Source organism: Petaurus breviceps, unplaced genomic scaffold (genome assembly GCF_028583685.1).
Source record: "Petaurus breviceps papuanus isolate PSGF00001 unplaced genomic scaffold, PetGlider_PUasm1.0 567, whole genome shotgun sequence".
NCBI classification, from domain to species: Eukaryota; Metazoa; Chordata; class Mammalia; order Diprotodontia; family Petauridae; genus Petaurus; species Petaurus breviceps.
The window spans coordinates 9,353,704-9,368,440 of NW_027186383.1; the positions used below are offsets into that span (position 1 = coordinate 9,353,704).

A 14,737-nucleotide genomic window follows, 5' to 3' on the forward strand; every position below is an offset into this window, starting at 1 on the left:
GCACATCGCCATTGCTTAGTTAATGTTTGCTGAATGATTTGTGTACATGCTCTACCCAAAGTGAGCTCTCCAAGGGCAGGGACTGTCCTCTTTTGCATCCTCAGCACCCCAGAATTGCCTGGCACATAGTAGGTGGTTCAGAAATGCCAGTTATTTATTGAAAATGTCAACCATGATCATGATCTCTGCCCCTGTCAAGGAAATCACCCAGATCCTTGAAGCATTGCCAGAAGCAAACTGCCCAGGTGAATGCCAAGATGGACACTGACCATCTTGTCCTTAGGGAAATGAGATTCAACCCTGTTGAACCTCACCTGAAGGTGAGAGCTGGCTTGTCTCCTCACCCTGGTTTTCATCCTCACCTTTATTACTGGACTAGTTCCTGAGTAATCAGAAAGGAGCAGCTAGGTGGCACCATAGCAAACAGAACACTGGGCTTGGGATCAGGAAGACTCGTCTTCATGAGTTCAAATGTGACCTCAGACACTAGCTGTGTGACCTTGGGCAAGTCACTTTACCCTGTTTGCCTCAATTTCCTCATCTGTCAAATGAGCCAGAGAAGGAAATGGCAAACCTCTTCAGCACCTTTACCAAGAAGCCCCCAAGAATCACACATGACTAAAGCCACTAAATACCAATCTGAAAGGAGGCTGGAAGTGGGGAGCTCACTCCGAGTCAGGCAGTGTGTTGGCGGCCTTGGAGCTACCAAGATGAATTTCCTTGACTTTGAGCGTGGTGGATGGGAGAGTCCAATCAGAGCAGCTTCTGACCGCCCTCGATGCTATTCTGAAGGGATCAGCTGAGGTTAAGATCCTTGAGGGCAGGGACAGTTTGGGTTTTTCTCTCCCCAGTGCCCAACACAGTGCCTGGCACTTAATAAAGCCCTGTTCATTGACTGATTATCACAGATCTATAGTTAGAGATAATGTCGGGGTCATGTGGTCTGACTTCATTCCCCTGAGGAAAAAACTGAGAGAATAATGTTCATGAGCCCAGTTCAAGAAGCCAGTAAATGACAGAAGTAGGATTCGAACCCAGATCTTCTGCCTCCCCTATCTAGCCCTCTATTATTCGCCCCTTATTGGGAGAGGGGAAAGAGCTTGGACTAGACTCAGAGGACAGCTTCAGATTTTGCCTCTGACAGTCGCTCCCTGCCGGATCTTGGGCCAGAAACCTCCACCCTCGGGGCCTCAGGTTTCACTCTAGACCTATGTCCCTCTGTGCACATGCATGCTTGTGTATGGATGTACATATGTGCATACACGTGTTTGTGTATGTGGGTGCATATAGGTATGTTTGCATGTGTGTGAACATTTCACAGAAGCACAGCTCAGAGTTGCTGTCAGGGCACCTGGGTTTAAATCCTACTTCTGACCTTAGGTGGTGAGAAAAGGCTCCCTCTGCCTTGATGCCCTGGGGACCCTCCAGCTTTGGGAGGCAGCCTGCTTTATGTAGCAGCAGTTACCTTGCCTTCCAGGCCTAGGCTGGGCCAGGGTTTGCAGGTCACCCCTCCAAGGTCCAAGGACCACCCGGAGCTTCCTTCAGGTTCCCCTGTTAATTTTGATCTCCTGCCCCATCCCCTGCAGCCTAAACAAATTTATTTTCTTTAGTCTTTGTTTGCAGCTTTGGGGCTCAGCAGGAGAGATTAAGGGCTGGGAGGACTGGACCGGAAGCTCTTAGGTCTTTGTTATGGGGGGGGGGGCTCAATTGCTAAGACAAGTTTTTCTGCCTCCTGGAGTTTTAGCCCCCCCCACACAACTGAGGCCACACAGATGGGATTTGTAACTGTCTTCTGACCAAACTACGGCTCTGTCAGCGCCTTCCCCTCCCAAATTACCCCCCCCCTTTTTTTTTGCATATTATCTTGCTTAAACTTTGAGTCTGGCGTGGTCTCCCCAGATGGAAGCAAATTCCTTGAGGGCATCGAGGGCTGTAATTTTTGTTTCTCCAGCACTTAGAACACGACGAGCTCTTAATAAGTGGCACGTGATTGGCTCGTTACTTAAGTATGACAGTAAGCTCCCAGGCCCACGCGCTTTGGCAATGCCAGGACTTAGCCCGGAGCTGGCATACTGCAGGCACTTAATACATGTTTGTCACTCATTGATCGGCTGGTTACACTACTCCACGCGGCCTCTAAAGTCTCCTCTGGTGATAAAGCTGTAACCCCAAGTAAAATGAGGAGCCGGGGAAGGCGGATCCGACCCACATAGTTCAAGCTTAAGCCCTGGCCTCTCCAGCCGATTTTCTGCTCGGTCCCTGGTCGCTTTTCTATCTTACGCCTGTCCTAGGCACCCTGGGCCGGTGTTCTGGACCCCTCCTCAGAACCATGCTTTGAAAATGATAAAATGAAATACAGAATATTACAAAGGAAACCAAAGATTGGTAAGAAATAAAGCTGGGGGGGGGGTCCTCATTTTTTCCTCAAGTCCCCTGGGCGGGGACCGCAATTCCAGATCCATCCCACTCTTGGCTGGAGTCGCTGGTTTCCAACTAAGGGTGCAACCCTTCCCCTACATTTGGAGCAAGGGTGGGGGTGGGGTGTTTACTTTCCTAGGATTACCGGATTTGTGTGGAGTTGGAAGGCATCCATTATGGGTCTGGGAGGGGTTAAATGATTTGTCTGCGTTTCAGAGACCGAGGCAGTGAGGGAGGAGGAATCGTCCCGCCTGGTCTGGGGAGCCCTCCCCCCAAGAAGGGCTTCGGGGGGCCGTGCTTTCTCCCACGTGCCAGCCAGCTCCCCAGCTCTCTCGCTTTACAGATGAGGAAACAGCCGAGCAGGGGAGATGGACTGTCCAAGGTCACTCAGGTTGGCCAGGCAACCGTAGACCTAAATTTCTAGCCCCGGCCTTCTGACTCCCGAACCTGCCTGTGTCCCAAGGTAGAGCCGGTAGCTAGTTCCAGTGTTCTAGGGAATCTGGGCGCGAGCCCCCGTGCCTGTTTCTCCGTGATTCTCTGGGGTAAAGGGAAAGAATGAAAGAATGAATGAGCCTTTGGGGAAGGCTCAGAACGGCTAGGCTCGAGATTCGTGGCCCCCAGCAGTGACCTCTAAACGGACGTTTTCCTGCTGCGGGGGTGGCTTGGCAGGGGCTCCCTAGCCCCACCGCGTTCCAAACCCTCAAGGTCGGGGCCCCGGGAATGACAGCAAAGTGGGGCGGCACGTGAGCCCCTGGGCAGGAGGGGGGCGAGGGGGTTGGTGCCAGCGCCTTAGCCCCGCGGCGGGGGCGTGTCCCGGGGCGGGCATCCCCAGGCCCCGGCTGAGGAGGGGCCAGCCTGGTGGCCGCGGAGTGGCCGGCGGCGGCCAGAGGCTTGGTGCAGGGCGGCGGGCGCGGGCCGAGCGGGGCCATGCAGCTGGGGGCGGCGGCGGCGGCTGGGCCCAGGGACCTGCTGCAGGCCCTGCTGGAGGGCGCCGGCGGCCGGGGCCGGGTGCTGCTGGTGGCCGAGCTGTGGGAGCGGGAGCAAAGCCGTAGCCTAATGAGGGACTTCGCCCGCCACGTCTTCCCGGAGCCGTGTGAGGAGGAGGAGGAAGAGGAGGAGGAAGAGGAGGGAGAGGAAGCAGAAGGAGAGGAAAATGAGGAGGCGGCAAGGGTGGCTGGCGGCAAGCCCGGAGGCCCGCAGGAGGCGGAGGCTGGGGAAGCCAGAGGCAAGCCTGGAGGCCCACAGGAGGCGGAGGCTGGGGAGGCCAGCGGCAAGCCCGGAGGTCCGCAGGAGGCCAGCGGCAAGCCCGGAGGTCCGCAGGAGGCGGTGGCAGCTCTGGCTCCTGGTCGCGGACCCCCGGAGCGGGCCATCCGCTCCCCACTAGTGTTCGTGCTGTGCCGGGAAGCTTCCCTGAGGGCCTCGGAGCCGCGCCTGCGCCTGCGGGAGATCCTGCGGGACGTGCGTGCCCGGAGACGACAGCGGCCTCGTTGGCGGCCCCGGTGGCCTCCCCCGCCTTGGGAGCACGCGGGGGACTGCGGTGGAGGAGTTGGTGCAGCGCTGGTCGGGGTGCTGGTGGAGGAGCCTGGCGACGGCCGCGGCGAGAACCAAGGCGCGGAAGAGGGAAGCGAGGCAGAGGCTATGCACCTGCTGGAGGCGCTGCTGCGCTCGGTGTTCGGCCGGGACGTGGGCGGCCCAGTGCAGGCGGCCTCCTACTGCCCCGTGCGTCCGGGCAGCGCCGCGGACGTACAGAGCGCAGCCTGCCAGGCCCTGCGAGCAGCCGCCGGTCAGTGGCCGCCAGGTCAGCGGGGCCCGGGTCCGGGGAGTCGGCTGGGCGGGGGATGGTGGGGGGAGAGGAGCGGCGGGCCAGGGAAGGAGTCCCGGAGCCAGTTTGTCCGGCCTCCCTCCTTCTACAGAGGAGGAAACTGAGGCCTAGCCAGAGAGGAAGAGTGGACTAGCCTAAGGTCACACGGCTAGAAAGTGGCAGGGACACGGTTTTAATCCAAACCTCTTAGGGTGTGAGAAGGGTCCTTAGAGCTCATAGAATCCACTCTGCCTCATTTTACAGAAAGGGAAACCAAGGCCCAGAGAGATTCAAACCCTAGGGAGCTAAAGGGAATTTGTACCATGGCTCCAGCACTTACAACGGGACATACTTTCTCTTGATGGGGACTGCTGGCCCAGATCTCTGGCAGTGAGTGGGCAATGCTAGGCTCTCATGCATCTCTCTTTCCCCAGGAGCCCCCCTTCCCCATGCCCCAGGAACCCCCTCCCCATGCCCCAGGAGCCCCCTCCCCATGCCCCAGGAACCCCCTCCCCATGCCCCAGGAGCCCCCTTCCCCATGCTCAAGGAGCCCCCCTCACCATGCCCCAGGAGCCCCCCTCTCCATGCCCCAGGAGCCCCCTCCCCATGCCCCAGGAGCCATGGTTCCAGTCTCTGGGGCTGTCCTTCCTTTCTACCTCCTCCCCAACTCCATTTCCTGGACTCCTGGGCAGGAGCCTTGGTAGGCTTTGGGGGGAGGCACACTGCTCCTACCTGGGGTGACTGTACACGTAGGGGTACACAGTCTCTTGTCAAGGTTCTGTCTCTAAACTGCAAAATTCGCACCCCAGCCTAGGAGACAAACAGCTTGAGTTGAGGATGATCTGTGTGTGTGTGTGTGGATATGACTAGGGAGGGATGGTCAGGAAATGAAAGAAATGAAACATGGGAATAGTGGAAAGAAGCCTGGACGCTGAGGGCACCCTGACCTTCCAGATTTTGTTTTGCCACTCACTGTGTGACCTTGGCCAGGTCTTTTCCCATCTCTGGGCCTGTTTCCCCCTCTGTAAAATGGGGGGGGGGGAGTTGGATCAGGTAATCTTCGAGGTTCATTCCAGCTAAAGATCCCCTGAGGGCCCGGCCAGCCCTCCAGCCCCAGCTGTCACTTTGTCCCTGTGTGCTGGGGGCAAATCTCTTCACTTGCCTCCATCTTCCTTTTCTTATCAGTTAGGGGGCTAGAGTAGATGATCTCTATCCAAGGTCCTGCCCAGCTCCCTGATTCAGAAAACTAGAGAGGGCTGAGGTCTGAGGACGGGAGGACAAGGACCAGAGGACTTGAGGAAGTGTCAGTGGGTGAGGGCATGTTTGGGAGCAATCCCTGGGATCCAGGCATTGCATGCTGGACTGGAGTGAATTGAAGGGGAAGCAGGGGGCCTCCTAAGTAACCCACATGACCCTTATTTTCTGGAGAAGGGAGCTGAAATGGGAGCAACTGAGAGATTTTCAAGAAATGAGAGCCCTAGGTCTCCAGTCAGATGACCTGAGTTCAAATCCAGCCCTGCCATTTTCTACCTTTGTGACCTTAGACAGATCCCTTCCTCTTTCCCAGCCTCAGTTTCCTCTTTTGTAAGATGAGAGAATTGGGCTAGATGGATTCTGAGCTCCCTTCCAGTGCTACATCTGTCATCCTAAATCCTTTAACTTATCTCCATCTTAGTTTCCTTGTCTATGAAAAGGAGATTCGTTCAGGTGGCCTCTGAGCTCCTCCTGAGCTCTAAATCTCTAAGTCAAAGTCTCCTACTCTCTAGGTCTCAACTGTCTTCTCTGTCAATTGAGGGGATGGGCCTGGATGAGGCAGAGGTGAGGCTTCTTCTGTCTAACACTCTGGGACTCAGCAAGCTGGAGATTGTGGGTATCCAAAGATGAGAGGCCCAGGAAGGCACTGAGACAGCTCAGTGGCAGGAGTGTTGGGTCTGCCCCCTCACCTTGCTAAAGTGTCTACAGAGGCATGGATTTGTGTAGCCTCTTGGGGCCTCTCACACAGAAGGAAAATAAGGTAAAATCCCTGCAGTATGAGATCAGTTGAAGAGGGTGGCTACTTTAGCCCAAAAAAAGATGGACTGGAGCTTCCTGGAGCCAAGGGAGCCTGAATTCCAGGTCTTTCTCGGATGCTCATGATTGGCATGACCTTGGTCCAACCACCCTGGAGATCTGAGCCTCGGTTTCCTCATCTGTAAAATGAGAGGTATATTAATTGGAGTCTTAGGGCCTGGGCAGCCCAAAATTCATGTCTTTTTACTCCTGTCTTCAGACATCTGAAGGGCTGTGATGGGAAGAAGGATTGGCTTTGTTACATTTGGAGCTTTTGCAGAGTGGAGCAGGCTGTTGGGGGCATGGAGCCTGGCCCACAGTGGTGGTAAGCTCACAGGGTTACCTGATAGCCTGGTTGTATGGGGGAGTCTTGTCCTGGGGCAGGTTGGACGAGCACCCTTCCAACTCAGAGAACTTGTGGTTCTGTGAGACCAGAGGCCTGTAAAGTGAGCAGTAGCAGGGGGCTTGGGCAGGTCAGGCAGCTTCCTGGGCTGGGGCCAGGGAGGCGGCCCTAGCATTCTCTTCCCAAGGCCTCTTTAGCCTCCTGTGGGGACATCCGAGGTCATCTGAGACTCTGTGACCCACCCAAATCCTCCCTTCCTTTTAGAGCAGGACAGCAATTTTCTCCATCTTGTCTTCCCATTGTTGAGGGAGGAGTGCCTTCCTCTCATCCAGGAATGCCCAGAGCAGGACCAGACGTTAGCAGTGCCAACAACTTCTCTGTTTTCTGGGGGGTGGAAAAGGGAGGGGGGAAATGCTTTCTCAGAGAGTGAGGTGAGCAGTGGCTTGGGACAGGCTTCATACTCCTCTAAAGGGAGAAGAAGAGGCAGATTTGTTCTGCCTGTCCCCAGAAGGCAAGGCTGGGGAAGGGAGAGTGGGTGGAAAGAACTGGCCCAAATGATTGCTGAGCCTCTCTCAGGGATATTTGAACATTCATGGTGAAGAGAGGCATCATGGGACTGGAGAAGGCCAAATGCCCTGATTTCCCAAAAATGGAAGAGAAGAATCTGTGAATTACAGGCCACCACATCTGACATCAATTTCTGGCAAAATTGTAGAGCAGGTTGTTAAAAAGCATCTAGAAAAGACAGCTGTGATTAGCAAGGACCAGAGGGTGGGCAGCGGTTGGCAGGCACGATGGCAGGACTCACCTGCTGCCTCTGTTTTTGACAGGGCTGCTACCTTGGGAGACTCAGGGCTGCTGCTGATACAGTTTACCTCAATTTAAGCAAAGCATTCGATAGTGTCTCATTCTCTTCCTGTTGAGTGGTTCGGGCTCAATGGCAGTCCAATTAGGCAGATTCAGAGCTACAGTCACTGAGTGGCTGAAGCCAAAGAATAGGCAGTAATGGTTCCTGGTCACTGTGGCAGAAGGCTACTAGGGAAGGGCCCTAGCAAGCTGAACTGGATCCTGTGATATTTAACGTGGTATCAGTAACTTGGCTGGAAGCCCCGGTGGCATCCTCACCACAGTGAGGCTCAGTGAGTAAAGCACTAAGCATGGAGTCAGGGACACTTGGGCTCAAATCCAGCCTCAGACATATCCTAGCTGTGTGACCTTGGATAAGTCACTTGACTCAGTTTCTTCCTCTGTAAAATGGGGATCGTATGCCTTTACCTCCCAGAGCTGTTGTGAGGATCAAATGAGATCATTGTGAAGTGCTTTAAGCCTTAAAGTCCATAGTAAGGACTATATCATCATTGTTATCATCATCATCATCACCATCATCATCATCATATATTGTATGGCTTTCTGCCAATACAGATAAGTCTCTGTCCATTACTCCATCACCTGAACTCAGAGAATTCCTCTCTTCCTTCAAGACTCAACTGAAGCTCCACCTTGGACAAGTTTTCCTGACCAGGAGGGGAGGAGGAGAGCCCCCCAAGTTGCCCCTTCCTCCCTAACCTAATCCCCAGGTGGAATGTCAATTCCTTGAGGGCAGGGATCATCTCCCTTCCATCTCTGTATCTCCAGCATCTAGCACCAAATAAAAGCTTGTTAACTAAAGTCTTAGGAAACTGCCTGGGGTGCTAGGAGGTGAGTTGACTTACACAGGGTAAGACAGAAGAGCATTTCGCCTTTTCCTCTTCCAGAATGTCCTGAGATTCAGTTCTGGGGAGCCTTTTAAGTTACCGAGGGCTAGCGGCTGCCTGCTGGCCAGCTCCATGTGCCTGCCCTGTAAGCATCTCTACCTAACAGAGCATGTGTGCAATAGAACCTGTGATCTCCCCCCAGTACCCACGCTTCCTTCGAATTGCCCTATTTCTGTCCAAGGTGCCACTTTTCTTCCAGTCATCCAAGGCTGTTGTTTGTTGTTCCGTCGTGGCCTGTTCTTTGTGACCTCATTTGAGGTTTTCTTGGCCACGAGGCTGGAGTGGTTTGCCATTTCCTTCTCCAGCTCACTTTACAAATGAGGAAACTGAGGCAGACATGGTGAAGTGACTTATCCAGGGTCACACAGATAGGAAGTGTCTGAGATCAAATTCGAACTCAGGAAGAGGTCTGGCGCTCTGTGCACTATGGCACCACCTAGCGGTCCTTCCAACCTCAACTTTTCTCTCTCCAGCCCTCATTCAGTCCCTTCCCAAGCCTATCATTTCTCTCTCGACAATATTCCTTGACTCAAGCTCCTTCTCTCCATTCATGTGGTCACTGCCTTAGTTGAAGTCCTGATCACTTCTCTCCCTCCACAGGCTCTCTGTTTCTGGTCTCTCTCGTCCCTCAGCCCTCCACAACACAGGTTCCAAAATAATCCTTCTACTCCATATCTAGAGTAATTTTAATTTTTAAAAGTCAGTTTTTAGCTTTCATACGTACCTTTATAAAACAGATGAATTATGAGACTGTGGCTCCTTGTATTCACTGGTGGTAGCAACCTCAGCCTTTTTTCTCAAGGAGGGTGAGGGCCAGTTGAGCCTCTGAGCCATGTAAACTGTACCAGGAGAGAGGGCCCATATAGCCATGAAAGATTTATTCCCCTTGAGATTGTAGAACCCTAGTTTACAACAACAGCAACTACGGCTACTACCACTAATCATAACAACAGCAATAATGACCAGTTTAATCCTGGGACTCCCATGTTCCACAAGGGTGGGTAGCTCCCTATTGTCTCTAGGATAGCCTCTTTCTTTTTTATTTAGTTATATTTACTTTTCAACATTCACTACTATAAGATTTCGAGTTTTAAATTTTACCCCCTTCCCTCCCCATCCGCCTCCCCAAGATGGCATGCAATCTGATATAGGCTCTACATGTACAATCATATTAAAAATATTTCTACATTAGTCATGTTGTAAAAAAGAACAAAAGGGGAAAACCACAAGAGGAAAAAAAAAGAGAGAAAATCGTCTGCTTCGCTCTGCATTCAGACTCCATTGGTTCTTTCTCTGGGTGTGGATGGCATTTTCCACCATGAGTCTTTTGGAATTGCCTTAGCTCGTAGCATTGCTAAGAAGCTGAGAAGAACTAAGTCAGTCATCACACAATGTTGCTGTTACTGTGTACAATGTTCTACTGGTTCTACCCACTTTACTCAGTATCGGTTCATGTAAATCTTCCTGGGTTTTTGTGAAATCCCCCTGTTCATCATTTCTTATGGAACAATAGTATTCCATTACATTCATATACCACAACTTGTTCAGTCATTCACCAATTGATGGGTATCCCCTCAATTTCCAATTCTTTGCTACCACAAAAAGAGTTGCTATAAATATTTTTGTATGTGTGGGTCCTTTTCCATTTTTTATTATCTCTTTGGGATACAGACCTAGTAATGCTATTGCTGGATCAAAGGGTATGCACAGTTTGATTGTCCCCTTGGGAATAATTCCAAATTTTTTCTCCAGAATGTTTGGATCAGTTCCCAACTCCACCAACAATACATTAGTGTTCCCATTTCCCACATCTCCAAAATTTCTCATTTTCCTGTTTTGTCATGTTAGTCAATCTAATAGGTGTGATGTGGTACCCCAGAGTTGTTTTAATGTGCACTTCTCTAATCAATAGTGATTTAGAGTATTTTTTTCATGTGACTATAGATAGCTTTAATTTATTTGAAAACTGCCTGTTCATATCCCTTAACCCTTTATCAATTGGAGAATGACTTGTAGTCTTTTCAATTTGACTCAGTTCTCTATGTACTTGAGAAATGAGACCTTTATCAGAGACACTGGTAGTAAAAAATTGTTTCCCAGCTTTCTGCTTCTCTTCTAACCTTGGTTGCATTGGCTTTGTTTGTGCAAAAACTTTTCAATTTAATGTAATCAAAATTATCCATTTTGCATTTCATAATGTTCTCCATCTCTTGTTTGTTCACAAATTCTTCCCTTCTCCATAGATCTGACTGATAAACTATTCCTTGCTCTCCTAATTTCCTTATTGTATCACCCTTTATGTTTAAATCATGCACCCAGTTAGTTTCACCTTATCTTGGTACACAGTGTAAGATATTGGCCTATGCCTAGTTTCTGCCATACTGTTTTCCAGTTTTCATCAAATAGTGAGCTCTTATCCCAGAAGCTGGAGTCTTTGGGTTTATCAAACAGTAGATTACTGTAGTCATTGACTATTGTCTCTTGCATACCTACCCTCTTCCACTGATCCACCCCTCTACTTCTTAGCCAGTATCAAATAGTTGATGACTGCTGCTGCTGCTGCTGACTCCAACTTTAAGTGTGGCATGGCTAGGCCACCATCCCTTACATTTTTTTTCATTAATTCCCTTGATATTCTGGACCTTTTGTTCTTCCAGATGAATTTTGTTGCTGTTTTTTTCCAGCTCTATGAAAGAATTGTTTGGTAGTTTGATTGGTATGGCACTGAATAAGGTAGAATTGTCATTTGTATTATATAAGCTTGGTCTACCCATCAACAATTGATATTTTTCTAAGTATTTAGATCTGACTTTTTCACACAAATGTGTGAAAAGTGTTTTGTAATTGTGTTCATACAGTTCTTGGGTTTGTCTTGGCAGATAGATTCCCAAATACTTTATATCATCTGCTGTTACTTTAAATTGAATTTCTCTTTATCTCTTGCTGCTGGTGGCCTTTGTTAGTAATAAATAGAAATGCCAATGTTTGTGTGGGTTTATTTTATACCCTGCAACTTTGCTAAATTTGCTCATTATTTCAGGTAGTTTTTTAGTTCATTCTCTAGGATTCTCAAAGTGTACCGTCATATCAGCTGCAAAGAGTAATAGCTTTGTTTCTCAGCCTCTTTCTTTCAGGCTAGCTCCAGCCTGCTTTTCCTGATTTGTTTCACGTCACTCCCCTTAATGCACTCTGCTCTGTAGTCGGCCAAATCAATCCCTTTGTTGCTTTCTGTAGAGTGCTGGGCCTGGAGTCAGGGAGACCTGTCCTCAGACACTTGATAATATAACCCTGATTGAATCACTTAACTGCTATCTGCCTTAGTTTCCTTATCTGTGAAATGGGACAATAATAACACTTATCTCCCAGGATTGCTGTGAAGATCAAATGGAGTCAATGCTGTCAGTGTTGTCTGTTATGAGCTAGCATCTCTTCTGATCACCTTTAGGAAGGGCAGGGGCTGTTTGATTTGTGTATCACCAGTGACTGGGACAGTGACTGGCATGCAGCTGGGGCTTAATAAACGCTGATCAATTGATTGAGTTGACTTGAAACTAGATATCTGCAGATGTCGACTTGCGTTTTTGTGTCCAGCCTTGACCTCAGCTGACCACAGGTCAACCTGTGAGCGGTTGCCTGTCTCTCTTGGCTACAGTCCTGAGATGCCCCATCACCTTGACTGCTTTTCATCTGCCCTGAGCTGAAGAAAGAAATAACCAACCTTGTTAAAATTACCTTTCAATGAAAAGAAAATAGACTTTAAGCTCTATACATTTTTGGACCCAACAGTCCTAATACTGAGGTATAAACTCCCTAAGGAAGTCTAAAGACAGAATGATGGGTCCAATATATACTGGGGTGGGTACCCACATGTTGGGTTAGGGCTGAAAAGAAAAGACTGTATTATACATTAACAGTGGAATACTATTGGGCAGTAAGGAGTGAGGAAGAGGGAGCCTGAGGTGGGGGTAGAGGACAGAATCAGGAAGACCCAAGCCTGGAGTCTGACTGTGGGATGCAGTCTCTGAGCATCTTTGGAAGTCCCTGGGCAGCTTTGGAAGATGACTGCCTTTGACGCTGTGGATCGCCTTCTCCTCCTCTATACCTTCTGCTCATCCTTAATCCTTTGCTCACCCTACGGAGTCAATTTGGGGTCAAGTCTTGTTCTACCTTCATGATAACTCTCAGACACTTCCTCTTCTTTCCATTCCTGCAACTCAGATCTCATCACCTCTCACCTAGATCATTGCAGTAGCAATTACAAAGTCTTGCCTACTTGCATTCATCAGTGACAACAACCTCAGCCTCTTCTGGCTGGCCTCCCTGCCTCTGGTCTCTCTCCACTCCAGTCCATCCTCCTGCCCCAAATCTGATCGCCTAAAACACAGATCTAACCATGTCACTCCCATGCTCTATAAACCTGGTGGCCCCTATTACCTCCAGTATAAAATATAAAGCCCTTTGGAAGTTAAAGTTCTTCACAGCCTGGTCCCTTTCCCATCTTTCTTAGACTTTCTTTCTCATCACATCATCACATATTCTGTGATTCAGCTGCACTGGCCTAATTGGGCTGCTCACCCTCAATTCCCCCATCTCCTGTGTCCACACCTTTCATGGCCCTGGCTGTCTCTCAGAAATCCTCCCCTGCCTTCCCTCCCTCAGAGGTTGCTTTCTATCTGTTCTGTAGATATTTATCCTGAACAGTTTGCTACAAATTATCTCCCCCACTAGAAGGTGAGCTCCTTGAGGGCAGGGTCTGGCTTTGTCTTCCTTTGCATCCCCAGTGCTCAACGTAGTGCCTGACACATAATGGCCGCTTAATGAATGCCTGCTGACCGACTTACATATATTAGAACAGGAGCATTTGGAGAGGGAGTTTCCTCACGGTGAGTTCCTGGCCCGATGAAAAAAAGAGGAAAAATCTGAAGAAATCAGAGAAACATAGGAAGATATATATGAACTGATAACAGAGAAATACAATACAACCAAGAAAACAGTTGACCCAATAATTGCAACAATGTCATGAAAATAATTCTAAAGGAAATACAACTCTGAACATAGAAAAAACAATGAAAGCCTTGCAAAGCAAAGAATGAAGTATTCCTTCTTACAGAAAGGTGAGGAATGACTAAGACAAAATACTGTTTCTCAGGTATACTTTCCTTTGATTACATCTGCAGATGGGTAAGGAAATTGGAAATGGTTGTAATATAAATACAGAATGTAAAGGCACCAATTCCATGTAGCATGTATATGTTCTAAAACCTTTTTTAAGTGAAAATGCTTCCTTCTACTGAGATAGGTAAGTAGGGAGGTAACACACAGTCATTACATTAGTTACCTACTTATGTGGCAAGCACTTTGCAAATTATCTCATTTGGACTGAATGGGCTCCCTGAAGAGCTGAGGGTTGGGGATTTGAAGGAGGCTAGATGGTATAGTGGGGAGCCCAAAAGAGAACCCTGTGCCACCCGTCTTTCCCCTCCACACACACATAGCAGGAGCCTAGTGTTGAATTGAGTTGACTGACCCTGGATTTGGAATTCGTGTTCAGATTCTGAACCTGCTTCTTCCTACATGTGAGACCTTGGAGTCCCTTCCAGCTCTCAATCTGACCGCCAAGGTCTTCTGTTTATTTCCTCCTCTCTGACCAGGTTCCAGATTGCTGAGGTTGTTAGAAAAGTGAGGCAGTTCAGGGAAATGAACAGAGGTCAATTTCTCATTGTTGTTTAATGATGGTCATCTCAAAAATGCCTTCATTCCTAGGCCTGGGGCACTCAGACTGGGGCCTGGGAGCTGTTTATGTTGTTTTAAACATTTTGATAACTATATTTCAATGTGTTGGTCTCCTTTGTGATCCTGGGCATTTTATACAGTTAAAAACTATTCTGAGAAGGGGCTCGTGCCATAATGAAGGTTCATGTTCTCTCTGTCTGGGGGCTAAATATCCAGGGTTCTGAGAGTCAGCCTGACCCAGTGCATGGGCCTTGGTGTCAGAAAGGGCTCAAACCTTGCCATCGACACTTACTAGTGGTGTGACTGTGGACAGGTCACTTAACCTCTCTGTGCCTCCATTTCCTCATCTGTAAAATGAAGAAATTAGATTTAGTGGCTTCTAAGGTCTTTTCCAGTTCTGAATCTAGTATTCTGTGGTCTTGGTCCCTTCTTTAGTACAATGTGCTGAAGTAGCACTTTCATAAGTTTATCTTTCCAGGGCTTCCACACATTGAGCCTTCTTCCCCTTCCTTCCTTAGATGTTTCCACAATTCAATATCCATCTCCTGCCTGTATACATTTGTTTAGGCCATCATCTCTACCTGAAACTAACCTTTCCTTCCTTCCTTCCTTCCTTCCTTCCTTCCTTCCTTCCTTCCT

The 14,737-nt window shown here is 49.3% G+C and overlaps 2 protein-coding genes across 2 annotated transcripts in view; one reads left to right on the forward strand and one right to left on the reverse strand.

Moving 5' to 3' along the window:
- Nucleotides 1-14,737, reverse strand: part of HES6 (hes family bHLH transcription factor 6) — a 312,570-nt gene that overhangs the window by 195,440 nt on the left and 102,393 nt on the right. The gene's annotated exons all lie outside the window — the stretch shown is intronic.
- The window catches only part of CUNH2orf72 (chromosome unknown C2orf72 homolog), a 17,602-nt gene continuing 6,202 nt past the window's right edge, over nt 3,338-14,737 (forward strand). The window contains exon 1 of the mRNA XM_069103058.1: nt 3,338-4,216. Within this exon, the coding sequence (XP_068959159.1) occupies nt 3,346-4,216 (871 nt within the window). The 5' untranslated portion in view covers nt 3,338-3,345. The remainder of the gene's footprint in view (nt 4,217-14,737) is intronic.